The sequence below is a fragment of the Xiphophorus maculatus genome, chromosome 22 (assembly GCF_002775205.1).
Source record: "Xiphophorus maculatus strain JP 163 A chromosome 22, X_maculatus-5.0-male, whole genome shotgun sequence".
Classification (NCBI taxonomy): domain Eukaryota; kingdom Metazoa; phylum Chordata; class Actinopteri; order Cyprinodontiformes; family Poeciliidae; genus Xiphophorus; species Xiphophorus maculatus.
Window position 1 is genome coordinate 13631777 of NC_036464.1, and position 25963 is coordinate 13657739.

Sequence of the window (25963 nt, forward strand, 5' to 3'; positions counted from 1 at the left end):
TCCCCAGAGGTGCTCCTAGAAGCATGCATGGGAAACGCGAAATTGCACAATAAAGCCATAAACGACACATTTTGACAGCATGTGTGTTTAAATATATCAATTTCTTGAAATAGTTCACGTGTGGTGCACCACCCTTTTCCTCTGTTTAAATGATCATCAGCTTCTGAGTATGTAACCGCTCAGTACAAATAGTACGACGGTTAAAAATTTTATAAAGTAGTGCTTGAAAAATACTGTGATGTTTTTGCGCTCCGAGTTGTTTTAAGACCCCAGAGTCTGCTGTGGTTTTGGCCCTTCTCAGACTAGCTGTTAGCTTCAGCATCCAGGAACTCCCCAAAATCAAAATTTATATTAAGTAAAGATGCCAAGAGTGTTATAACTTTTTGCAGTATTTTACCAGAATATGAATACAGAAATCTTATGCTACCCTTTAATGTTATGTTTGTTGCAAAGCCACATTGCAACAAACACTATGTAGCTCCACAGCCTCACTCTGACTGGTTCTATCATCAAACCGAGACATTGGTCTGAACATTGTGTCAATTTTGCATCCTCTCTGGACATTCTCAAAGAACCAACTGTTGTCAGGTCGTTTTATTCACTCACACATGAAAACTAATAAGCCAGCCGTAGAGTAGCATAAAAAGATTAATTACTAAACATAGAAAGTGTTTTAGTTGTTTAAATGGGAGAGAATTTTCCACATATACAATACCTCCTCCTCTGTCTCTCTTTCTCCTCATCCTCTATCTTTCTCTGTTTAAATGCCCTCCGGGTCTCGTCAGGAATGACCACCCTGAAGATAAGACGCTGGAAATCCCTAAGATTGTGTATCTATGTGTGTATATCTGCGCAAGCACCTGTAATGAGCACCACATGTGTGTGTTGAAGCCCAGACTAATGAAGCCCAGTCTGTTATTTATTTTCCTGTGGCTGTGTTGCTCTGTCTATCATTGCACCTGTATGTGTGTATATATATATATATATATATATATTTAAAAAAAAAAAAAAAAAAAAAAAAAAATATATATATATATATATATATATATATATATATATATATATATATATATATATATAAGCACACACACACACGTGCTCGTATTCACATGCATACACCATCTGTCAGTAATGACCGTTTTCTTTCGTGCTGCATAGCACTACAGTCCCTCGAGTGGTCATTAGGCGAGAAAGCGACTGAGGGAAAGAGACCTGTGCTTCAGTATAGATTTCCAAGCCAGATTTTGCTTTTGGAGAGTGGGGTTTTGGGGGTTCAGAAAAGGGTGGAGACATAATACAAACTTTGTGAAAGTGAAAAAGTTTGCACTTTTTTGACATGTGTCATTGTGGTTTGCATGCTGTGTTGTCTTTTTTTTTAATTAAAATTCAACCTGCTACTAAGGATTTTGTGCAATGGCAAATTAACAATCAAGTAGGATATGAAACTGAAAATCTTTAAGCACCAATGTTTCTGGCTGCTCAACTATTTTGTCAGTGGAATTATTTGTCTAAAAAGGGAAATCAAAAGTAATTTTAAAATCTTTGTTTTGAAATTATTATTACTATTTTTATTTTCAGTGATGGTTAGCACACAGCAGGGAGGTTGCTCAATTATATCCAAAGCACTTAGCTTTCTGGCCTTGCAGCCCTACTCAAATCCCCTCTGCTGGCTCCTGCTAATCCCCGGCAATTGTAAAAGGACATGGTGGATAGAAAGTAGGGAGTATCGGGGGGTTGTTTGCGTGCGTGTGTGCGTGTTGGTGTGTGTGTGTGTGTGTGTTTGTGGTGGTGGTAAATGTGGAATAAAAAGACAGGCAGTTTAAATGTGGCCTCCCTTTAACAGCATTGCTTAATGTTTCCCAGTGGAGTAAGAGCTGAGCCTGAACTTCCCTTTAACTTTACCTTCCAGAGTCACCCAACAATTTATGGTATAGTTGACATTACATTTCATAAAAACATTAACTTTTTCAGCTTATATTGTAGCAATAGTCAGACATGGGGACTTGAGTCTATGATTTAAACTCTGGTCAAACTTAAGCCACAAAAGCAATAATTTTATGATTAGATTTGTACTCTTAGTTTGAAATTTGGGACTCGAGTTTCATGAACAGTTTTTATCTCCTGTAAAGGTGAGAGTAAGCTAATAAATGTCAGTCCTTCTAAGGATATTTGTGTAATGTTGTCCCTCCTGCATGACTGTGGTGTAGTAAAATTATTTCTTGTTGTTGTAACGTTGATCACAGTGAATATGTGTTCTATGTAATATTTCTGTGTATCTATTATAATCTAATCTTGTTTTTCTTGAATCAATTGAAGCATGTTTGTATTTCTTGTGTGGTAAATATTATCTATATTTATTTTAATTAAAAATATAAATTCACAGCAGTTAATAATTGAGTCATTTTAGGTGTTTAATTACATTTTCTTTGGTATGTGCCTGATATGAGAATGACAAAAATTAGAGACCTCAGTAATGTGGACTTGAAGCTCAAAAAACAACTTGTGTCTGCTTTTCAGATATTTATGAATTGACTCTGACCTGTCCCTCCAAGACTTGGGTTTTGACTTGTATTTACCTCTCAAAGACTAGATACATGACTTGTCCTTGTCTCTATGGTGATTAGGAAATGACTTGAACTTGTTCTTTAAGAACTTGAAACGTGATTTATACTTCTCCCTCAAATAATTGTGACTTCACGTGGATTTGACTCTCAAATATTGGCAGCTTGACTTGGACTTTCCCCCAAAAGATTGAAACTTGACTTGAACTTTTCCTTAAGATATATGGACCCTGTTTTGGAATTGATTCTGTAAGATCTGAAATTTGACTTTAGGCTCGGGAAATAACTTAGGATAAGATAGATAAATAAGATTGAATAAGATGACCTGAGCATCTAGTACCAGTCATAGTGTATGCTGTACTGAAAGCTAACATCCCTTTCTATGTGTCTTGTGCTAAGATTATGCATCATATATCAAAACAGATTCCTCCATGCAACTGTATGTTCTTTTAGTCACCGGGCTAAACAAGTCCAGTAGGGGAGAAAAGATAAATTATTAATCCATGTTTGCGTGTCTCTCTTTGCAGGGAGCTGAACGGAAACAACCTCACACGCATCACCAAGAGTGACTTTGCTGGCCTGAAGTACCTCAGAGTTCTGTAAGTTGCCTTTGTGTTCATAAGCAATGATGAGATGTTTAACTGTGTGTCACTGTTTATCTATTCATGAGCTGTATGCAACCCTGCAGCTTGCAGTTCGTCAGACTTTCTGCTCAGATTAGCATAAACCCAGTGAAGTGGCAATACTTTCGTCAAGAGTCCCACTCAGAAGTACATTAAGCTACGGAGTGACTCCAACGAGCAATGTAATGGACTTCTCTCTAACTTTGTCCTGCTTATTTTAGCTTCACCTATTGTGCACACACGCACACCGACTTGCCTTGACATCAACACAAAATAGGCTTTCAGGAAAGTTAACACATTGAAGTGAAGTCATTGACTTTCTCTGTGGCATAATTACAAAGCACTTATGACTTCATGTAATAAAGTAGCTATAAAAGTGTCTGTATGAGTACATGGTGTTCATGAACCTGGTAGTAACGCCTAAGGTGTTAAAAACACAGTGTAAAGGGAAGCTGTGTAAACCTGAATGTGTTTTAAATGTAACATGAGCTGAGCATAATTCCTACTGCCCCTCAAAGCTTGACTAGTTTCACTCCTTGTCACAGCTCACCCCATCCCCCTGTTGCCTTCTTCGTCTCTGTGTATTCTCTTTTTCTCCCAGTGTGGAGGTTAAATGCCTCGGTGTCGCCAACTCATCACCGGCAACTTAGGAGGAAGCAGCTCCTTGCTGAAGTACAAAGTTCCCCCGAGCTCTGATTCTCTCACACTTCTCAATTACAATGCATACAATACACAATGAGCATGTACAGAACAGTATGTGTAGCTGGCTGCATGTTAGCATAGCAGGAATCGCCCTTATAGTGTATTGACCTTGGATCCCGCTGACCCCTCGGCGACCATGAAGGGGGAAGAAAAAAAACCAAAAGTATTGGTTTATCTTTTCAGTCAGTTGGCATCTTGTTTGTTAGGCTGAAATCAACAGAGCTAATTTATACCCTCTCATTTGAGACTGAATGTTTGGCTGGTCTAAATGAGCAAAGTCTCTGTGAGAGAAACCAGAACAATGGAAGCAGAAAAGCTGCCCTCAAGCTATCCTCTAAAAAAGTTTTCTCATCACAAAAGTACTTGCCATTTTTTTCCCCCAGTTCCATTTAAATTCATGAGAAAGAGATATGAGGTGAAGTGCACTTTTCTCTCCATGTTTATGGAGTGTGAACAGTGATTAGCATTTATATTCGATTGGGAGGAAGCCTGGACTGCTGAGTTACAGTGTGCTGTGGGCTTACAGGAGAGCTTGCCTTGAACAGAGCCGTTGTATATGTAATGAAGGAAAGGGCTTGTTGCGCTTAAGTGTCCTGCTGGACAACTTTCTCTCCTTCCTGACAGTGTGTTATTGTAACACTTCAAACACTACCCAGTCCTCCTCTATGTGCATCAGCTCTGGCTACATAGGACAGAAACTGTTCCTGATTGCAAAGGGAGTCCTTGTATGCCTCCATGGGCAAGTCCGTCATTATGAAGTTTTGATTTCCTTTTTTTTTCTTATAAAATACATTATTTTACATCAACCTGCTATTTTGAAAATGCTGAAATGTATTTATTCCCTCCTCAGTAATCATTTCTATAATTGCTGACCAGCTTTTTGCATGTTTCCACTGATCTTTTGATTATTTATCAGCTGGTGATGCCCCCACCCACACATACATTAGTTTCAAGTCAGGTTTCTAGTTGGGCCACACCAGATTACATTTTCAATCCAAACTTATTGGACTTCCAAAAATCCCCAAAGCCTTTCATATTCTCAAAAATCCACATACATGTGCTTTCCTCTCATACAGAGACACCCTGGGCAAAGAGCCACATTTCCCTTATTAAAAGCCATATTAAAAACTTGGTTGTGAGAATTATTCTTGGTGTTATTCATCTGTTTTTGGTGTATGAGCGATTCCTAAACCTCTGATATAGACACACACCGTCATATTTTCCCTTATTTGGTCTACTTGTAAAAACTGTGGAGCTCACCTAACTCGTTCTGACCCCCTGGCCCTTTTTTTCTTGTCTAGTGTCCAGCCAAACTGCTACGCCCCCCACTGGACCACACTAAAGCCCAGACTAACACTTTCTGCACCACCTTGGAAACTTTCCTGGCTGCTATCTGTAGCTCTTCAGCCAAGATTCCACACTGTGCCCTCAGTCCACACCGCTGCCCTAAATGTTTGTGAGTCTGTGTGTGACACAGAAAAAATAAAAGTGGAATAAACTGCACTGAAATGGATTCTGTCACAAGCTTCAAACTAAAGTCTCAGCCTCCCAGCTCACTCCCCTGCCTCCCCCTTACCTTGTTAAAGTCTTAGTGACCAATAAAGTCGCATGTGTGCCCTTTTTTCTGCAGACAGCTGATGGAGAATCAGATTACAGTGATCGAGCGAGGGGCTTTTGATGACATGAAGGAGCTGGAGAGACTGTAAGTACCACCTAGGGTTCTATATAAATAAGCTACACACACACACGCACACACTTTACTGAATTTGAACTTTAAATGAAAATTCCACCCTTCTACGTGTGTTTTGGTAATGACATTAACAGTACAAAGCCAAACCAGTTGTGTCAAGGCTGTGGCACTCCCTTGTCAATCTATTGAGGTTGGATGGTGCTGAGAGGGTACAATGTGGGCAGGGAGTGTTTTTTTATTAGCTTTCCCTGACAGGAATGCCCTCAGTGGGATATGTGGGCTTGAAAGGCCTACCGCACCGCAATCCTGGCTCATCTGGACAGCACCAGGACTACTTGACGGCTTGTAAAGCTGCAGGAAAAGCACACAGACAAACACTATCAAACACACCTCAGCCAGCTCATTAGCAAGGCAGCTTTTCTAACCACATGCGAACCTGAACATAAGATAACTTTATAGACTCTTTAACAGGTACAGTTCTATGTAAATGCAGCAGCAGCAGCAGCAGCAGACTATTACTGTGCATTATTCACAAAATCCATGTTTCATCTGGCCACACACTCCGTGTATACAGTGAGGGGCACAAGTCCCAACATCTGTCTGAATTTGTCTGAAGGCACAGCAGCAGCCTGCCATTCACATTTTCAGTCTTTCAGTGCCAATAAATTCACTTCTGTGTGCTTCCAAAGGGCCTTTCAGAGAGCAGAGAGCTGTGGTTTCCAAAAGATTCGCAACACTCTGTTTCTCATTGACTTAATTGTTGTATTTGCATACAGCCTGTCAGTCTTGGATGTTAGTTGTTTCACTAGGACTTTGTTGTTGGCTACCATAGCATGTCAGTGCTTTATCGGGTTTTAAACTCCCTCATCCCTTTCTCTTGTTTAGACAGATTGCTCCAGATAAAAATGTGTTCATGTTTAAATAACTGGTAGATGTAAATCTGGTTTTCTGTTCTTCTCTGAAAGCCAGAAAGCCCTGAATTCCACAAGGAGCACCATTGGACAATTTGTGGCACAGTTCTTGTCTGTTTAATTCTGCTGAATTTTCAGTTGGCTATTTATGCGACAGTGAGAGCACACTGAAATACAATAACCAGAGATAAAACTGATTCCCTGGCACGTAAATGAAGTTGTTCACAGCCTATGAACACCCAAACAAACTTCACTGACTGACCGTATGTTTTTCCTGCCACAGGCGTCTGAACCGCAATCAACTGCAGCAGCTTCCGGAGTTGCTATTTCAGAAGAACCCTGGCCTGTCTCGGCTGTAAGTCAATCCAGATATATATGCATATATATATTGTTTTTAATTCATATTAGTTCCAGACCTGCTCTTTCATATATATCAGAACACCTGCCATCTCTGTTTGTCTTTTCCTTGTAATAAAAACCCCAACTGTTCTTCTGAGATATAAACCTGCTGAATGTTGGCGATGGTTTGATTTGGTTTGAGCACAGTTAAAGAACAATTAGGATTCAGTTACACTTGCTGGAAGGAACAACTACAGCCTCATGGTGAGTTATTAGAGTGTCAGGTCTCATTAAGACAAACTGGGCTTTTCTTTGCTCATTGTTGGACCTTCCTGCTGAATCATTTGCAGCTTTTTTTTTTTTTTTTGGTCTTAGCCGTCCACATGTATGTGAACTGCTGGTAGCAGAAGGCTGATATGAACACGAGCTTAAAGACCTTGCGAACCTGTGAAAACCCCTTAAACGTTTTCACATTTTGTTTTAATACAGCCATAAATTTCAATGTATTTTAGAAGGTTTTGAGGTGATGTGATATGAAACATGTGGCATATTTAATCTAATATGCCTAAGTAAAATCCTGTGCAATCTATTATGACGAGGTTAATGATAAGTTAACACCAGGTTAGGCTATATAACAAGAAGTTGTGAATGTGTAAATCTGACCCAGAGTGTTTGAGGCTGGAAAACACTTTAGACTGAGGTGGATGAACAATGATTTTAAATATAAAACCAGAGTAAATCAAAGAATATTAATGCTTAAAGTCCAGACCTAAATCCAATTTAAAAATTGCAGAAAGCTTAGATAGCAAGTTCTTCAACTAATCTCACTGAGCTTGAATTATTTATGCAAAGCATATAAAAAAAACTTTTAACAGTTTTTCCCTGTCTCTTTACAGTTTTGCTTTAGTTTGTCTTAGTCGGTCACATTTAATCCCAATAAAATCCATTGATGTTGTAAAAATCTTCAGTGAAGATGAATACTTTTGCATGACTTCATCAAATCTTCAAAGTTCCCTCGGCAGGGAGACTGCATCTCAATCATTTGAATAAAAGCAGCGGTTTTGGGTTCACTGTTACACACCCACACACCATTTCACCTATTCACCCTACAGCAGACAGTCCCATAGTAACGCTAAACCTTAATTTCCTTCTGTAGCAAGGCATAGGGGTTTTTATTCTTTCTTTTGGATAATCGGTGTCCCTGCCACTGGTTGATCATTCCAGCTCCAATTTCAGTTCAGATTACCTGTAGCATCTGGGAATAATAAAACATCAGAACTTGGAAAAATCATTTCCCTCCCCAATACCTTCATAGTTGCTCTACTAACCAATGACCCGTGCCTCAGCCTGCCATCTGTTTGTCCTTTGGGTTGATGTTTAACACCATCTTGAATCTATCTGTCACTTCCTTGCAACTGACTCTACCTGTCACCCATCATTATGCCAAAACCAGCTGCTTAAACGTTAAGCCAGTTTCCTTCCTTTAGAGACGGAACGGCTGTCTTGAGGCTTGCACCAAGTTATCTCTTTAACAGGAATAAGAAGCAGAACGGGCCAAGGCCCTTTCAGTCCAGTGGATGGCCTTGGAAAAGTGAGATTAGTCCATCTGGTGCAGTGCACTCTGCCAGCAGCCACAGGATTGTGCTGTTGGAGCTCAGATCCTTCTATCCACCCGGCTCTATGTTCATTATTATAAACCAAGGACTGGCTTTTCTGCTACATTCTGGAGAAAGATATTGTTTGAATATTTTTTACATTTATTTCATTTTTTTTCTTTATTTACATTAACTAATTTATCTTAGTCTGGAAAACATGGTTTGTATTGAAAATTGACGCTTTTCTGGTGCCACTTGTTTAACAAATTAAACAAATGTAAAATCAAGAGGCATAAAATTGACAGTAATTTAGTTTTGATTACATATGTGAATAACTGGAAAGTGAGACCTTGGAAAATAATTCCAGTATTTTAAAAATATACATTTTTTCTTAGGTAGCGTGGGATTAGAAGCAGAACGGGATTATTGTTGGATTTGGGCTTCTGTTTAGTTTGGAGTAGTTAGATTACAGCATATGAATACACCCATCAAGTCCAGGAGATGGGAAGGACTTGCATCTATTTTTGCACTAAGTGACAATTGTCTTCTCTTCAGCAATTGAAGAAACACCAACACACAGTGAAGTGATCAAAGAGAGGGACATATAGAAAAGAGACATATTTATATTAAGCTATTTAACTACTATGTATTAGTAATTGTTGGTTTACCTCTGAATGCGATTTCTATGTTGGAGTATTTTACAATCACCTTGTGTTTTCTGAATTTTAGTGAACAAAAATATATTTAATACAATTCAGACAATTTGTTTGTGAACATATTGGGCACAAATTACAAAAAGAAAATTATGAGGATTTACCTCTTTGGCATTCTTGAATAATTTTTTTGAAGAGTTTTTTTTTTTTTCCTTTTGCTCCCACTTTTTCAAAATTGCCACAAGATTTTTGCAGATGGTATCTTTCATTTATTTATTTATTTATTTTTATTTCTTTACAATATCTGCATAAAGCAAAACTTTGGTCTTTGAGAATTGGATGATGGTTGTTTTAGTTGTAAGAAGAAAATGAAGAATGGCTCTCTTAACTGGATGCAAACTGTGTCAGCACAGTTCTCAGTAGCGCTATTTTAGAAAATTAAAATTAGAAAAACCTGGCAAACTTATATATGCACATGTTTATTACCTGCAAATAACTTTGTGAATATGCCCAATAGTCTGTATCGCTATTTTTGCATTTGTTCAAAGAGTTATGACTTTATGATCCCGTCAGGTAGAGCTTATTTGAAATCTCAATGCCCTCAGGTAGAGAGCTAACCCAGATGTTTTATTTTCCTTAAAACGGGATTACCGGTAATTGCGTCTCGTCTCCTTTTTTCTATACTTTAAATCTCTGACTGTCTGCTTCTACTCACTTTATCTTTTTTGTGTGCTCATTAAGAAAAGAAAAAGCTTTTGTGGAAAAGTTGCTTTAACAAAGCAGCTATTTGTCACAGGCATCCCACTGAGAAGACAAACAAAGAGAAGGGCAGAGGGGAAAGATGAGAGATGGTTACCGGATTATGAGCTGGTTTCTCTCACTAAACTTTAAAGGAAAAGCTGCTGGGTTAATAAAAGTCAGTTAGTTAATTGAGCAGTGGGTTGTTGTTTGAGGGGAGTTCTAAATACTTCCTCTGCAGTCATTAAGGTATTGGCGCAATGAGTTTTTGCTACAAAGACAAGCTGGAAAATTAATGAACCGTTTTCCAGAACACTGGCTCTGGAAAAGAAAAAACCCTTTTTGTGAATAAGGGCATTTGAACAACAACTTTGTGAATCCATTGGATAAATCTCTGTTCTCTCTTGCACACATTACATTTAATAGAGTTTTCTGCTTTGTGTTTGAATTCTCTATTTACACCCCCGCTTTGCTACCTCTTCCTATGCCTGAGAGTTAGAGACACTGATGTATGAGGGTCAGAGGAAAGATAATTGGAATTGATTAGAGATGATTGGAGATAGTTAGAGTTAGTTAACGCTGCTTGTGATGGATGGCACCAACAAGAAGGCATGGGAAAGGTGTTGTGGAGGCGAGAGTCGGCAAGAACAATAACAGCGAAAATAGAGTCACATTCATCACTGTTAACGACCTGTTGCCCCCCGTCTTACCACCCCTGACTGTTTCTCATCCCACTTCCACTGCTTTTCAGATCTGTAATCTGCTCATCTATGGTTGTAATTAGTGTCTTTTCGCTGTGGGAGAGCTAGCGGAAGGAAGGACCAGGGCATGAAGGGAAAGAGAGACATAGGTGTGCAGACTTGGAGGAATGGGCAGCAGTTAGCCTGATAGCTGGCCCCAGGGAATAGCATCTGTTTGCTGCTTAGGATGGAGGATTGGGGGAGGAGGAGGGAAAGACGTACTTTGTGGTTTGTGATTGCTGTGTTGCTTCTTGGTTCCAAAAGCAAATACGGGCAAAAAATTTCAGTTTATTTGAGGGGTTGCTGCTTTCATTCATGTTACGCATAACGTCAGGCAGTTAACTGGGAGAGGATTTCCCTTGCATATCTCTCCCTGAAGGTATTGAAGGAGGAGCGGGAAGGGTGTGGGTGTACCTGCACTACAGGGGAGCTGAGGAAATCCTGGCAGAGGATTGCAAGTGGAGGCGTGTCTCATCCTTCTTTTAGACCTTTCATTTTTCACATTCAAGTTAATGCCTGGCAACAGGTTTCCCGATGTACACAAACCACAAACATACCCAATGAAACAGGGATCGAGATGCACAAAATATATGAGAGAGAGAGAGTAGAAAAAGTAGTAAAATGTAAATAACAATAATTAAATCCAAACACACACAGAATAAAGCTCTAATTACATCTCTGCGCGCTAATGTACGGATGGTTTGCACGCACCGGGGATAACGCTATTTATATGGCTTTGAATATAGATTAAAGCTGCTTCGAAGTGTTGATGCGAAGCTGCTTCCTCTGTGTGTGTGTTGCAGAGATGCTGTGTTTGGTGTTTGTTGATCACTCGATGCTTAGGGAACGGTAGCCCAGTGTGAGAAGAAAGAAACACTCGGCAAAAGGGAGTCTAGAATAAATAATGTGAGCTTGTCATTAAGCCTATAAATCATCTCCCTGCCAAAGAAGCCTATTGCAACTTGTTTTTGACTTTGTTGTCAGCGAGTAAACAGATTTTTCCCATTTTTTTACTGTTAGACTGATTGGTTTAAAAATTCGCTGTGGTAGACCAAGACTTTATATGACACAAAGCTGGAAAATTTGCTCTTTTGTGTGTGACTGCATAAAAACATGGTGCAAATGTGTTTTCTTCTTTAAATGCATAACTGCTGTTTAGTGTTTATTTATCATTGGATACATGTGTGTGTTTATTCATTTTGGTGTGTGTTGGTGGTAAGCTGTTAAACCTTGTCATTTCCTGCTCTTCTTTGTCTCTGCTGATGAATGACCTTCCTCGGCATGCTAGGTCTTTCTTGTGTTTTTGCCCCCCCCACCCAAGAGGACTGTTTGGGGCCCTACTTGCCAGCCATTGCCATGACAACCCATCCCAATCAGAGGGTGTCTGTGCCATCAGTATCAGACATCCTGATTTCTTGACTGTGATTTGTCTAGCACTAAGTACAGGGCTGTGAAGAACGTATTTTCTTCTTACAGATTCCTTCTGACGTTGCTTTTAGGTCAAACTTCAATGTTTCATATCATCACATTTTTATTATCAGCCAAAAATAACATGAGGAAATATAAAATTCAGATTTGAAACAATGGCTTGATCTATTAATGGAAATCAATCTGGCTTTAAAAGTATAAGTGCCTCCCTTGTTTACTCATTATTTAAATGTGATTAACCACATTGTTTTTGTTTATTTTCTCAAATTACATCCAAGCCTGATTACTGAAGGAAGAAATCACTTCAATCAAATCGGTTCTACAACATGAAGAATGTTTAAAAGCATGCCCTGTGCTACAGACATTCAAGAACTGACGAGAAACAAAGTCTTTGCCATCTACCAGTTAAGACAGGCTTACAGAATCAGTTCCAAAGGCTTTATGACTCCTGTCCACCTCAATGAGAGCCATAAGACTGATAATCCCTGGAACAATTATGAACCTTGCTATTAGAGGTCTACCTACCAAATTTACTCCAAAAGCTAATCAACAACTCAAGAGTGGTGGACCTCACTTGCCTGAATTAAGGTAAGAATGAGACTGGGCACAAATGTCGTTGACGGGGGAGTTTTAAGGCTCAAAGTAATGCTGACCAAAAAGAAGTCAAAGGCACATCCAGGGAAAATATTCTGTGACGTCTTGAGGCAGAATCTGTCACCATCAGTTTGTGACTTTAAGCTAAATCTTACTGAGTTATGTTGAAGTTTCTCAAGTGACCTAATCAAAGTCTGGACTCAAATATCCTTGACCTTAATCAGACAATTACTCTCTAACGTCTTCCAGTATGTCTGAAACAAAACAACTCTCCTTCTGAGTGACTGAAAAGATTAATTGCCAGTTACTGCAATAACCTGATGGAATATGCTACCACTGAGGACAGGATTACCAGAGGTTAGATTTGGGTTCAATTACTTTTTCACATAGGGCCTAGGTTTGTTTGTATAGGTGGTTTCCCTTAAAAAGATTTAAATGTGATAAATCAAAAAGAGAAGTTCTTTATCCATATAATTCATCTATTTATATTTAAATGCAGTGGTCCTTCTGTAATGTTGCAAAGACAACCAATTTGACATCCAATTCCATGTGAACCACTTGAGTCAAAGTATATTTACCTTCTTTAGCAGAACTTAAAATATTGAGGTTAGTGGATGGGTTTGGCATAGCAGCTAACCAGAAAAATACCTGGCAACTCCTTGCCCCGTGCCCCCCTGTCCTTGTCAGCTGGTAAAAGTGGCTTTTATGGCTTGTCACTGTTTTCTTTACGAGTTGGATCCTGTGTGAGAGAGAAACGCAGACCAAACCATGTGAGGAGAGCGGAAGCCAAAAGGGGGTAATTTAAAAACCACTCTGCCATCTGAAATATTCACAACCGCAGCACAATGGGAGTGGGAAAGAAAGAAAAAGAGAAAGAAGCCAAAAGAGTGGTGGAAGAACAAAGTTAGACAAGATAAAGAGAGACATTTGGAGGTGGAAAAGAAAGGAGCAAAGGCGTTGTAAAAGCAGAGAGGAAACAGCAGTGTTTATATTTCCTAATGATTTTGTGTCTGTCCTGATGAATAATGGAACAGAAGGATCAGTTAAATATTCACATTAAAGCGCTGGGACGTCAGTGGTCTGTGTGGATGTCCAGTGTCTGGAACATGCTGCTCTACATACACACTTCAAGGCGGACGCTCTAAATATTCATAAAAGCAACACACACACACACACACACGCACACACACACACACCCCCCCACACACACACACACACACCCACACACCCACACAAATGCTATTGCGATGACCGTCTCAATCATAGACAGCGCATTTGAGCGTGTGCGCGTGAACATCGTCACACTGGGGATCCATCTGGTCATTATGAATTGATAAAACATGAATAAGACATCATAGTGTGGTCTAGATCCGTCATAAGTATACATACACAGGGAATTCACTTTCAGAGCTGCCGGAGAAGGCCTCCTCCTCCTCCTCCTTTTCCTGCTCCTCGTCTTCCTCCTCTCTGTGTGGCTGCCGACAGTTTGCTTCCATGACAGCCGGCTCCAGATTGGAACTGACACAAACGGGAGGAAAGGCTACCCTTGTGTCTTCACATGCAAACGCAAGCACAGCCACACATACGCTTTACTCCTTGAAATCTCAAAGCAGGAGTTTGAGGAATGCTGTAGTCTGGCTCTTCTAATAACAACCACTGTGGCGACTGCTTCAGTATGTATGAATGAACATATACATGTCAAAAACATGCAGTGCCTTACTTAATATCCAAGCTGTAGAGACTCTATAGGTGTTTTTCAATGAATCATTTAATAATGGAGAGAGTGCAGCACAACCTGGTTGTCCACCCCAACTGACAGATTGGGCAATATTCAGTGGAGCAGGCAAGATGATAGTTACTTTGGAGAAACTGCAGAGATCCACAACTAGGTTGCGAATCTGTCAACAGGGCAACTCTTAGTCATGAACTCGAGACTGGAGCAAAAAGTTCAGCTGCCAGCAGGACAATGACCCTAAATATAGAGCCATGATTTTTTAATGTGTTCTCCATTGAAAATCTCCATGCAATCTGGCTGAGCTCAAGGTATTTTTCAAAGAAAAATAGGCAATAATTTTAGTCTTTAGAGAAATAAAGCTCATGGAGGCATACCCCAAAGGGTTTGCAGATGATGTGGTGGGATGAACACAAATTCATGCACACCATTTAGGATAAAGAGTCTCCAACTCTAGACCTTGAGAACTACTGTTCTGCAGCTTTTAGATGCATCCTGGCTGCAACACACCTGAATCAAATGAATGGGTCATTGCCGTGCCTTTGCCAAAGATGAAAGCATGCTGAATTTATAGAAAATCATTCCATTCAGCTGAATTGGAGCCGGAATGTGTCTAAAAGTTTTAAGGATATAGCTCTCAAGGACTGGAGTTAGAAACCCTTGATTTAGATCATTAGAAAAAAATAGTCCAATTTATCATTTTCCTTCCACTTTACACTTATGCACTACTTTGTGTTGGACTGTCAAATAAAACCTATTGAAATACATTGGGTTTGTGGTTGTAATCTGAAAAAGTTCGAAGGGTATGAATATTTTTGTGAGGCATTTTTGATGACTGCAGTTATAAAAGTATTAGGTGGTAATACGGCAACTAGATTCCAAATCCCACATGATGTAACATAGGTGTATCAGAATGTTTTTTCTCACCTTGAACCATTTTAAAGCTGCAGTTTTGGTCAGCTCTATCTGCTCTGGTTCATCACGTTGAAGGGACGTGTGCGAGGTGCTTAGCAGGAAGAATACTGTAATCTCTTGTTATGAGCTGTTAAAGTCTGGACTTTAGGTTCTGAAGCTCAGAACTGGAAGTAACCCAAGCAGACACAAGCACAGTCCCACATCTCATGGGTGGGAAGGAGAAGGGGAGGAGAAGGGGTTAGAAAATCCTTCAACATCCTGAACAGCAGGAAGACACACAGAACTACGCACAGTCCAAACCCCCCACATGTACAGTGACTGGTCAAGCCCAACCCTGCGGCCACAGGCTCTGCGTCTGATAGAGATTTACAAAAAACAAACTACATGGCAAATTATGCCTTACATACTCACACAATTGTTAGTGTGTAGGCGCGCACACACTCATGCGTACACATGTGCAAACAGATACCACTGCAAAAAATACCTTTCCCCCTCCTAATGATTTGCTGCTGTAACAGCCAGGGCTCTGTGGGGCTCAGACTGTTTACCGTTTCTTAGCAGGCGGAAGGCAGGCACAGAAAGATTTGGGAGTTGAAATAGTTCAAAAAGCGTCCTTTATTTCCTGAATGAAATCTGATCCCATTGCTTGGGAAAAGTGTGGTGTAATGGATGGAAAGAGATTTTTGGATTTTTAGTTGTGTGTGTGTATATGTAATTACAGGCTTTGAATGCATCCCTTTATCCTCTGGAAGGAGAAACCTGGGTGAACTCCTTCCTCTTCCCTGTGGCTACATTTCTGTGTGTGTGTGCATATGTGTGTCTCCTCGCTGTCTGTGGCTGAGCAGATCCATTCTTAGTGTTTTTATACTCAGCACACCTCTAGGCCTTTTGTTCTTGAGACTCCCCAGGCTGCAGAGCTGCTTCCACATAAAAAATACAGTTTAATATGCCTTGAGGTTAATTCTGTTCAAACGGTGCAAGCAAGGAGGGAAAAATGTAACAGGTTTCATCAGTGAGATTTGGTCTATTTGTTTTCAATATGTCATAAATACTATAATGATTGTATTATACAGTATTTCATGTCAAAATGACTGCTGTGAAACAGGGATTGTTTAATATTCGATTGTTTAATATTTAACTTTTTTCTTCTTGTTAAATTAATTAATTCATAGATAGTGTATAGCTTTATATTAGCTGTACAAAAATATATAGCTAGCTTAAAAGCAATTTACAAAACTGATTTTTTATTGTTTACATTGTGGTGATAAGTAGTTTTATTAAACTAAAAAAATGTCTCAAGAAATGTTAATGTAACTTAGACATTTACAATGTTCACCAATGATTAATGTAAGTCAATCCAAGGAAATTTGCAAATGCCTCAATTACAATCAAGTAGTTTGACTGCAACACAAGAGGCTATCGCAAAACACTTCAAGGTGTGAGGTTAAGATACTTTTTTCTGTCCTGATGTCCTCACGGGTCGATCTCTTGCATGTATTAGTTGTGTCCCTGATTCAATGCAGCTCATTCAGATGGTTGAATTATATCTCAGCACATTGCCAACTTCTTCAGAGGAACCATTCATTTGATCTATATGTGTTGTACCAAGGAAATATTTAATACATACCAAAAACTTGAATTTGGAGACTGGCATTGAATACTACCATAGTAATGCTTTTACAAATCACAACCAGTGTTTCAAGTAAACTGTGTTATTATTGAATAACTCAGGACAGGTTTGTGTTGGTTGCTGATATTGCAGCAGAGAGGCATATTGTAGAGGATCAGCGAACTAACCAAACACTCCATTCCGGTGCAAATACCACATATGCTCCCAGTATCACTTAATTCAAGCAACACTCTCCTTCTGCTATCATTGTATGTGATCTATGTCACATCACCTCAAGAGTCTATGTTAGAATTCGTTGTGAAGATGTGGCTTTCAGTGAGCAACAATGTGTTGCTCTGTGCAGGGGAGAATATTTCCTTCCTCGCTTTGTTTAGTTTAAGACAGACTCGCTGGGGGATAGAATTGATTTCTCCAGCCTGCTGTTTGACTGGATTGTACATGCACACACCTGCCCCACCCGAACACATCTTCCTAAAGCCTGGGTTACAGTCTGAGATGATACCAAAGGTATGTGTGTGTTTACTTGTCACACCAATTCAACACCTCAAAGGGAACAAAGATTAGTGAAGCTCTGAGTATTGATTGACAAGGAGGAAGGCACAGCATGAAAGATAAAAGGATGAAGGAACCAAGCAGTGAAAGAGAAATGAAGGTGGCACCAGAGAGGAATACAAAAATCTTTTGTGGTTTCTCACCTTTTGGAGATTTTCCTCTATTTTGGACTGATGGCTGCTTAAATCCACTTTTGCGATTCAGTCCAGGAAATGTGCAGGCAATGGAGGTAATGGTGTGGGGAAATATTAAGTGGGGTTGGCAAAAAGTAAAATGGACAGAGGATAGAGACTGGCCCCATTTTAGACTTTTAAATGATCTCAATATCTTCTCATCTCTGTGGCTGTACTGGCAGACAGAAAGGCAAAGGGAGTCAGGGGCACCTGCAGGAGAGCATTAGCCAAAAACCCCATTATTACTTCAAAGCTGGTCTCTGCTGGAGGAGACCTGGGTGACACTGGGGCCCAGCAGAGGATGAAACACAGTTTGGAGATGGAAGCAAACCTTTTCTGTCTGTTAGATTTTCCAATTTTTATTCTATTCTCTCTGTGGCCTCTATGATTGTCCCTCACATCTCCCCCCCATCTGCCTTGTTCTACCTTCCTTATCAATTTCCTTTTGACATTTCCTCCAACTATATTTTTAACATCTGGCTGTATGAGATCTCCTTCCTCCTCCTAACTGAGTTTGTCCTGCTTCTATAGTATATAAAAGAAAAGGCCCAGAGCATGGAGACCTGATGAGCCCCAGGCTGTCGGGGTGAGCTTGCAGACCCTTTCATATGGTGATGTAAATGGAGATAGCTTGAGGGTCTTCTCTGGTCTGTGGTAGCAGAGTTAGATATTGTCCTTCACATGGTTGTGGGTCGTAGACTAGAGCTCAGGCATAAGGGATACAAATGGTTCCCATGAAGTCCAGACAGTGTGAAAACCAGACAAAGGGCCATACCTTTCAGAATGTAACTTATAGCATTCCTCTGTCTAATACATTATACCAGGGACCTTTACTGATATTTGCAGACTGCAAAGGGTCAGATACTTTAAACGGGACAACAGCACAGGCCAGAAATACATAAGAGCCACACAAACTCATCAGAATTTTTTACCATAGCTACGTCGTGGCTTGCTCCCAGACAGTGTCAATACTTTATATGTTTCCCATCTGAATAAGTTGAAGGAGAAGATAGTGTGGCTGAAGTGTGTTTGAACAATGCCTGAAGCTCTTTGATTTGACTTCACCTAGAAGGAACATTATCGCTCCTTAAATCTGTCTTGCTCAGCCCCTTAAATGTCTCCAACCATCTCTCTGTGTGCGTGTGTGTGTGAGAGAGAGAGAGTGTGTATGACTCTATAAGCCACGCCGCAGATCATTATTACTCTCTCCCTCTGACACCTTCATTCGACCCACAGACAGAAATTATGTTGTGTAGCTTGGGCCACATTTCTGTTACTAATATGACATGGCTGTTGTGTTACTGTGTTTTCAAGTTATTCATGTTGTTTGTATTAAATGTATACGATGTCATGAAATAAAAATTGTCAGTGTGGAAATGATAGCAGAATTGCTCATTATGTTGCAAAAAGAAATTCCCTCTGTGTTAAATACTTGATACATCTCTAAGAACAAATATTTGAAATATTTTGAGTATTCTATTAATTAATGAAGTAATTGAATATAGTACTCAAGTGATCCCAACCTTTTTACCTCTTAATTCACTTTAATTAATGTACAATAACAACTGTGCTTATTTTTTTCATAAGCACATCACAAATCCGGGCAAGTTATTTGAGAAGTAATGTATTTCTCAAGCAATATATTGAGAAATACTGTATATTATTTAGGTATCACGGTTGTTTTCCAGGATGTCGTCTTCCAAACTGTCAGTCGTCTTTGTTCAGAGGTAAGTTGTCAGGATGTATTTAGCATCAACTCAAAGTTTACAGAAGTTGCTGTAAACTCAAAGCTTTATTTTTTATCCACTTGTAAAAAAAAAGAAAAACACCCATAAAATCGTAGATTTCTCTATTGCTGCACTACATACTGTGCTCGTCATACTGTGTCAGTTTGCGCTGTGATCGTTGTCTCACAACCAACACAAAAACATCCTAAAACCCTCAGACGCCATCCATTTTTACCCACCTTGAGTTGCAGCAGGCTCCAACATTCACCATTCATAAAGAGAACAACCTAAGACTTCCTGTTTGTGCTTTCTGAGAGCAATAACAATCTTAAAGCTTTTGCTTTCTGAAGTATCAGTTGTGCTTGTCAATGAATGATGGTTTGAGATGTTTGTAGCTTTTTTTTCTGTATCTTTTCATCTCATATTGTCCTGGTCTCCTTCATTACACTTAACCTAAGTAATAGGTTAAGTGCCTTTTGTAAAAACATTTAATTACCGAATACTTTGTTATTATATAAAATAAGAAAAAATTGAGCCAGAAATCCAAGCTCAAAGATTTCTTGTCGTTTAAGTTATTTGGGTTTTCAGCTTCAGCTCCATATAACTCAGTTTCACTCCATAAAACTGTCTGTAAAACAAAGCACTTTCAAGCCTTATCAAAAGTTTTACAAGGTCAGTGACTGGCTATTCTCTCTCCTTTTCCTCCCCTTCTCATCACTCAGTATATTTTAATTAAAGCATCTTTATTAATTTTTATAAATGCTACTAAGCTGACGTAATTTAGCAATAAAATAGAACCTTGGCAAGTTTAACTGATCCAAACTAGGACTGAAGCATAAGGTGGTTGAACATTAATGTCAGAGGTAGTCATGCGTATAACTTTATCAGTGTAATTTAAAAGGAAATTTATAATACAGGTCCTAACAGTTTCTATGGAGACTGAATAGGCAGAGTTATGCTGAGGGGTGCTCCTCTCATAACACACCCTCATTCACCTTCCTACCTGCGTTCCTACATATAGAAAGTTGATAGATGGTCACAGATTTGTGCTAATGTCATTCATGAGCAGTCAGTCAGAGATTTGACAAGAGGGAAAAAGTCAACATCTTAAGATGCCTGTGTCAACAATGAAATCAGTAAAACATCTGCTTGGTTTTATTGAAAGTAATTTCTCCATCCAGACGTCAGTATGTTCAGAAGTTTACTTTTTCTTTCACAGTTCTTCCCTTTAACCTGGCCTGAAGGAAGAAGAAAACGTGGAAGTTAGACTTCGTTTTCCTTGTCTCTATACGATTTTAAAAGTGAAGTGAGCCGAGTGGAGCAGAGCTGAACGTAGACGTCCTGCGGGGTTAGAGAAGCACTGCCTTGTTTCCCAGGCAGGCACCTTCTTTGTGACATGGTTAAAGATGTGTCCTAACACCATTCCCATCACCCTCCATCGCCTCCTCTCTCCAACTTGGCTTCCATCTCTCCATCACTCTCTCCATACCCTGGAGAATAGCCTGCTCTTTGCTCAACCCATTCCGTCTCCTCGGAGCTCATTGTTCCCTTGGTTGCTAGGTGATGGCTGGGGGCCTCATTTGATGGGGTGGGGGGGGCGTATTCGGTACAGGGTCAGAGCTGACAGAGGTGATGTGAAGGTGGGTGTGTAGATCTGTGTGTGGGGGTGCACAAGCTTGTGTGTATATGTGTCTGTGGGTGCATTTATATGTGTTTGGTTAAGGGTCAGGCGTGACAGCGCCGGTACAATAGTGTGGGGTGTGACCAACCCCTCCTTCACTATTTATTAGCCCATTCAATCACCCACTCCCCTGCTCCAAGCCAACCCGGGCTGGGCCAGGAGGCAGCGGAGGCTGTCAGTCAACAGCAAGGGGGAGGGGCACGGAGGAGCTCTAAGAAAACATAATTAATGTGAAACACAAGAGCTGCTGTAAAGCTCTGTAGAGGAAATTAAGGAAACAAACACCCAACACCGCCACAGTTAAACAATACTGAATAGAGCAGTCTCTCACATGTCTCTACTGTTACAGCCACTCATACCTGCTCTGTCTTTCATTTCTCGCTCTTTCTCTGTATTTTTCTTTCACCTCAATGATGTTTCTCTTTGGTCTGCTCAACACAGAGGGTAAGGGGTTCTCAGAGAGGCCTGGAGTGGCTTTCCAAACCTCAACTAAACACACCCTGACACACATGGACAAATCAATGGTGTTACTGCAAAAAAAACCTCTAAAAAACAAAAACGTTGAAGCACTCATCAAGAGAGTAAGAGTGGTGAAATGAGTAAAATGGAGAGGAATGGCCCATTCTATCCTCTATTCTTCTGCTTTACAGCACTCATATTGTAACGGATGTGACCTTGGTGTTGGCTGTGCATTCCTGCATTTACTCACTCATCCTTTGATCCTTTAGCAACAAAAGGCAAAACCATCCAGTGGTATTTTACCCCTTAAATTAGGCTTCATTAAGAATGACTTACTGTCAGTGCAATGTCTCTGTGAGTCATCAGTGTTTTAATTTGCTTTTTCAGTTTTATAGGTGACTGTTATCTCCTCTTCCTGTCCCACTCCTTTAATCGCCCATTTTGCCTTGAAGTATACGTCTCTGCATAAAATGTGCATACAAACAAATTGCACCCCCCATGTAGATTCTGCAATGCGCTGCAGAAAAGCTCTGCAGTCACCGTGTGCTGGTGGAAAAAAAAAAAAACTATTCCCCTGGGAATTTGTTTTTTTTCCTCCTGCAGCTTTTGCATGTGTGTGTTCCAAACGCGGCCATGGAGCTAAAGTCGTCACAAATTGCTTGCTAAATCACTGCCTTGTGTGCTGAACTCTCAGAATGAGTCAGAAGGAATGCGATGTCCTCACCTGTGCTGTAACCGATAGCAGATACGAAGCGGATCTAACATGTTTCTGCAGAAGGAGGAAAAAAAAAAAGACTGGCACTTTGGATGGCATACCTGTGCTGGGAGGCAGGGTGTGTCTGACCTTTCAGGGTTCAGCACTCTGACAAAACCACAAGGGCAATGCAGTAGAAAATAACTTCAGATAGTTTCCGTTTTCAGATGAATCATTAATAAGCCATTTAATAATCAAGCAGGCACATTCATATTCATATTCACTGAAATTGTCAAAGGTGCTTATTGAATGCAGTCGAAGCATTGATGCAGTGGGTCGACTGAATCAAGCCGATGATGTGGTGTTGACCCCGGTCTGGAGCATGCACTGCTGTCAGCGAGGCTTTGTTGCTCTTGCAATAACCTTTCTTTGTGCCTATGTTTGGACTAGTAACCTTGCTTAGAGTTTCTGTGCGTATCAGGGTGTAGTGTGACTCCCTTTCTCCATAAATCACTGTCAAATTCTAGCAGTACCAAACAAAGCCCTCGCCTGACGCTTAGATAATGGGGTTGTTGGTGTGCTTTAGCATGCGTGTATTAATGTGTGTCAAGCATGATGTCCTTCATTTACCAATCAGTGCCTTGTGGAGTTTATGAAAATTCATTGAGTGTGAGATGAGCTCCTCACCCCCCCCCCCCCCCCCACCCCCTTCAGATGAATATTGCACGAAATACAGCTTTGGGTGACAAAACAGTCCATTGATTTTTAGGGAAGAAAGGAAGGACGGAGGGGGTGGAAAGGGAATGAGGTTGATCGCTGGAGCGTGATGGAATAAACTGCAGAATTTCTGTCACCGCATGTGTTTGTGTCTGCGTGTGAGTCTCGCACACAGGGGTGTAATAAATAAATGATGTTTGAAATGAGAGCAGCTCTCTCTAGACCATCTTCACTTCATGAGAAGTGCTTGTTTACAACTCCACACACACATGTGCGCGCTGCATCGACAGCGTCTGAAGTTGAAAAACTGAACTAAACTGAATGCGTTCCTTTCCAGGAACTCCTCTGTTTGAATGTGTCTGTCTCCCCTCCCTTATAGACCTTCTTACACTCCCTCCACACCGATGGCGATGGCTTGGAAAGCATGGCAGAGCAGGCCAAAGCAAACACTCTCACACATGCATATAAACACCTGCCTTGTGAGAGAAGCTGGAGAGCATTAGTGAGCTCCACAGAGCAAACACGCCGATAAAGGTGGGATTTGGGAGAATTCTAATGGGAGGAAGCAGCAGGAGATTTAGTCCCGGTATCTTTCGCAGGCCCGGACACGACAGCAGCCCCCTCGTTTTGTGGCCAAACAGTGCATGGCGCTGACTCACAGATCCCATGTTTGCACTGTGGAACTTCCCAACATATCATTACTTGTCTCAGGAAAGTCGATTGTTTCTTCAAGAGTGGTGACTGCATCTCATCAGAATGAAGAACTTTAACTTTTCCTTTTACTGATAAATAAAACCACATTAGCTGTCACACAGAGGTTTCCCACAGTTTTATTGCTTTGGGGAGATTTTCACAAATCCTATTTCTAAGCAACAAAAGCAAAGGCCAAAATGGAGGAAGGAAGAATAACAGACAAGGATCCAGAGGGAGAGAGATGGGGTGGTGGTAGGGGATACGACTCTGAAATGCTGCAGTGGTTTTAATTACAGGCAGAGGAATAGGCTTTTTAAATATTTAGAGTTCAGATGATCTCTCTGGCTGCAGATGTTTGTGTGTACGAGCCTTTGTGTTTGTTTGTGTGTGCCCATGCATCAATGTGTTACGTTGATGCGTGGGAGGATTAAATGTATACATAGAACTATCTATAAAGTAATTTTATGTAAATATGCAGAACGTGTGGGCAAAAAACAATATTGGAGGATGCAATATTATTTCAGTGAATTTTGATTAGCTTGTGAAAAACATATGATGATGATGATGATGACAGCAAAAGTTGCATGTTTGACGTTAATGGATCATAGTTTATATTTCCTGGTTTCTGAAATGTCTGGATAAAAACAATGACCTTAAATGGCCCAGGGAAACTTGAACTTGCTGTTTAGTCTGTATTCTATGAGTTGGGTATATAATGGATACTTGGATACGTTCTTATTTATTGATGGGTTTTTCAGATATCTGATCTTATTTAGAACTTGTTTAAACTATTTTTATTGGGCTCCTAATGTTGCATGAAGACTCGTGTACTCTTTCATAAATCAAAAGTACTCACTTTCAATTTAATTCGACGTTTTTTCTCCAATGTAAGACTTTAGTAACCAACAATATGATCAGTAGTAGTTTCAGTGCCTTCAAAAGTATTGTTACCGTTATTTGCATTCACATTCATTTCAACTCTACCTAGCTTACCTGTCCCTGCTGAAAAAGTATTCTCACAACGTGATCCTGCCACCCCAATTTTCTACCATGAAGATTATGTCTTTAGTGTGATGAGCTCTGTTACTTTTGCCACACAGTGTTTTCACGTTGGGTCAAAAAATTATCTTTAGGTCTCATCTGACCAAAGCACTTTCCTCCACATGTTTGTTGTGACTGCATGATTTGCTGCAAACTGCAAAAAGGATTATTATCGACTCCAATAGTTGTCCTGTCAACAGATTATGTACAGTACATAAGCTGTGGATTTCTGCTGCTTCTCCAGAGTTACAATGGGTTTTGTCAAGTCAGTTTCGGTGAACAGCCATGTCTTAGTAGGTTTGCAGTTGGGCCACACGTTTTATATTTTTGGATTGCTTTAGCACAGCTTTTTGTGACATGTTCAAGGCTTGAAGCCAAAAAGGGTCCAAACAGATTGATCTTTTCTACAGTGGCCAGAAAAAAAAGACAAATTAAGCTAAATTCAATAATAAATGTGCTGCAGTTGGAGATAAAACCAGTTAAAAATGTCAAAGGTAATATCCTTTAAACAGCCGACAGCAAGCTTCACATCCAAATGACATCGATCATGTACTAAAAACAATCCTGACACACTTTCATGAATCTACCTATACACTGCGTGTCTCTGTGACATTAAAGTACACTACATCCAGAGGCCTGGATGTTTTATTTATTAAACTGTGGCCTACAGGATGTAGAGAGATGTCACTCCTGTCTCAGAGCACTAAGCCATAGGAAGCCGGCATATGCATGGTGTTAAGCAGAGCCACATCTTTCCTGCTTTTTTAAAGTAGGTGCCGTCATGAGTGAAGGTTCTGTCCGTCGCGGCAATATGTGTTTATTCAGGAGAAGCCAAGGTCCGTTCAGACCCGGCACATAAATGGGCTGTAATTTCAAGGCAGTCTGGTATTCAGCAGGCTCACATTGATCTGTCATTGACAAAGTTAATGAGCGTGGACATGAGGGAAGGTGTTTCACCACAAAGACATCAAAGTACTGCTGTAAAGACTGGCCTGCTGTGAGACTGGCCTTTAGGCAGACACCCAGGCTGCCCCAACCCCGGACACCCCATGAGACGAGAGGGCCGTGGGGAGGGCACGGAGGATTTAAAGAGGATCATGGCACCATATGGAAGAAATCTGAACGTCTCCATCCTTTTCTCATTGTCTCTTCTCTCTCCTTTGTGCAAGTGGACTTTTCCCGTTCAAGTCAGTTTAAAGGAGGTTTTACCTCATGAACCTTTGAGTGGTAAACCAGATTCTCACATGTGATACTTTCTGCCAGTGCTCACCACTTGCTGCTTGGAAACCTGTCAACTGCACTCACATACTCACGGATTTAAGCACAAAAGTCTGGCTACTAGGTAACCATCTGGCTATCTCCCTTTTTGTTCCTA

At 40.4% G+C, this 25963-nt stretch overlaps 1 protein-coding gene across 4 annotated transcripts in view; it reads left to right on the plus strand.

Moving 5' to 3' along the window:
- Nucleotides 1-25963, plus strand: part of slit1 (slit guidance ligand 1) — a 95551-nt gene that overhangs the window by 11274 nt on the left and 58314 nt on the right. For all 4 annotated transcript variants that reach the window (XM_023327595.1, XM_023327597.1, XM_023327596.1 and 1 more), the window contains exons 2-4: nt 3089-3160; nt 5517-5588; nt 6771-6842. In XM_023327595.1, coding sequence (XP_023183363.1) covers nt 3089-3160; nt 5517-5588; nt 6771-6842 — 216 coding nt within the window. The remainder of the gene's footprint in view (nt 1-3088; nt 3161-5516; nt 5589-6770; nt 6843-25963) is intronic.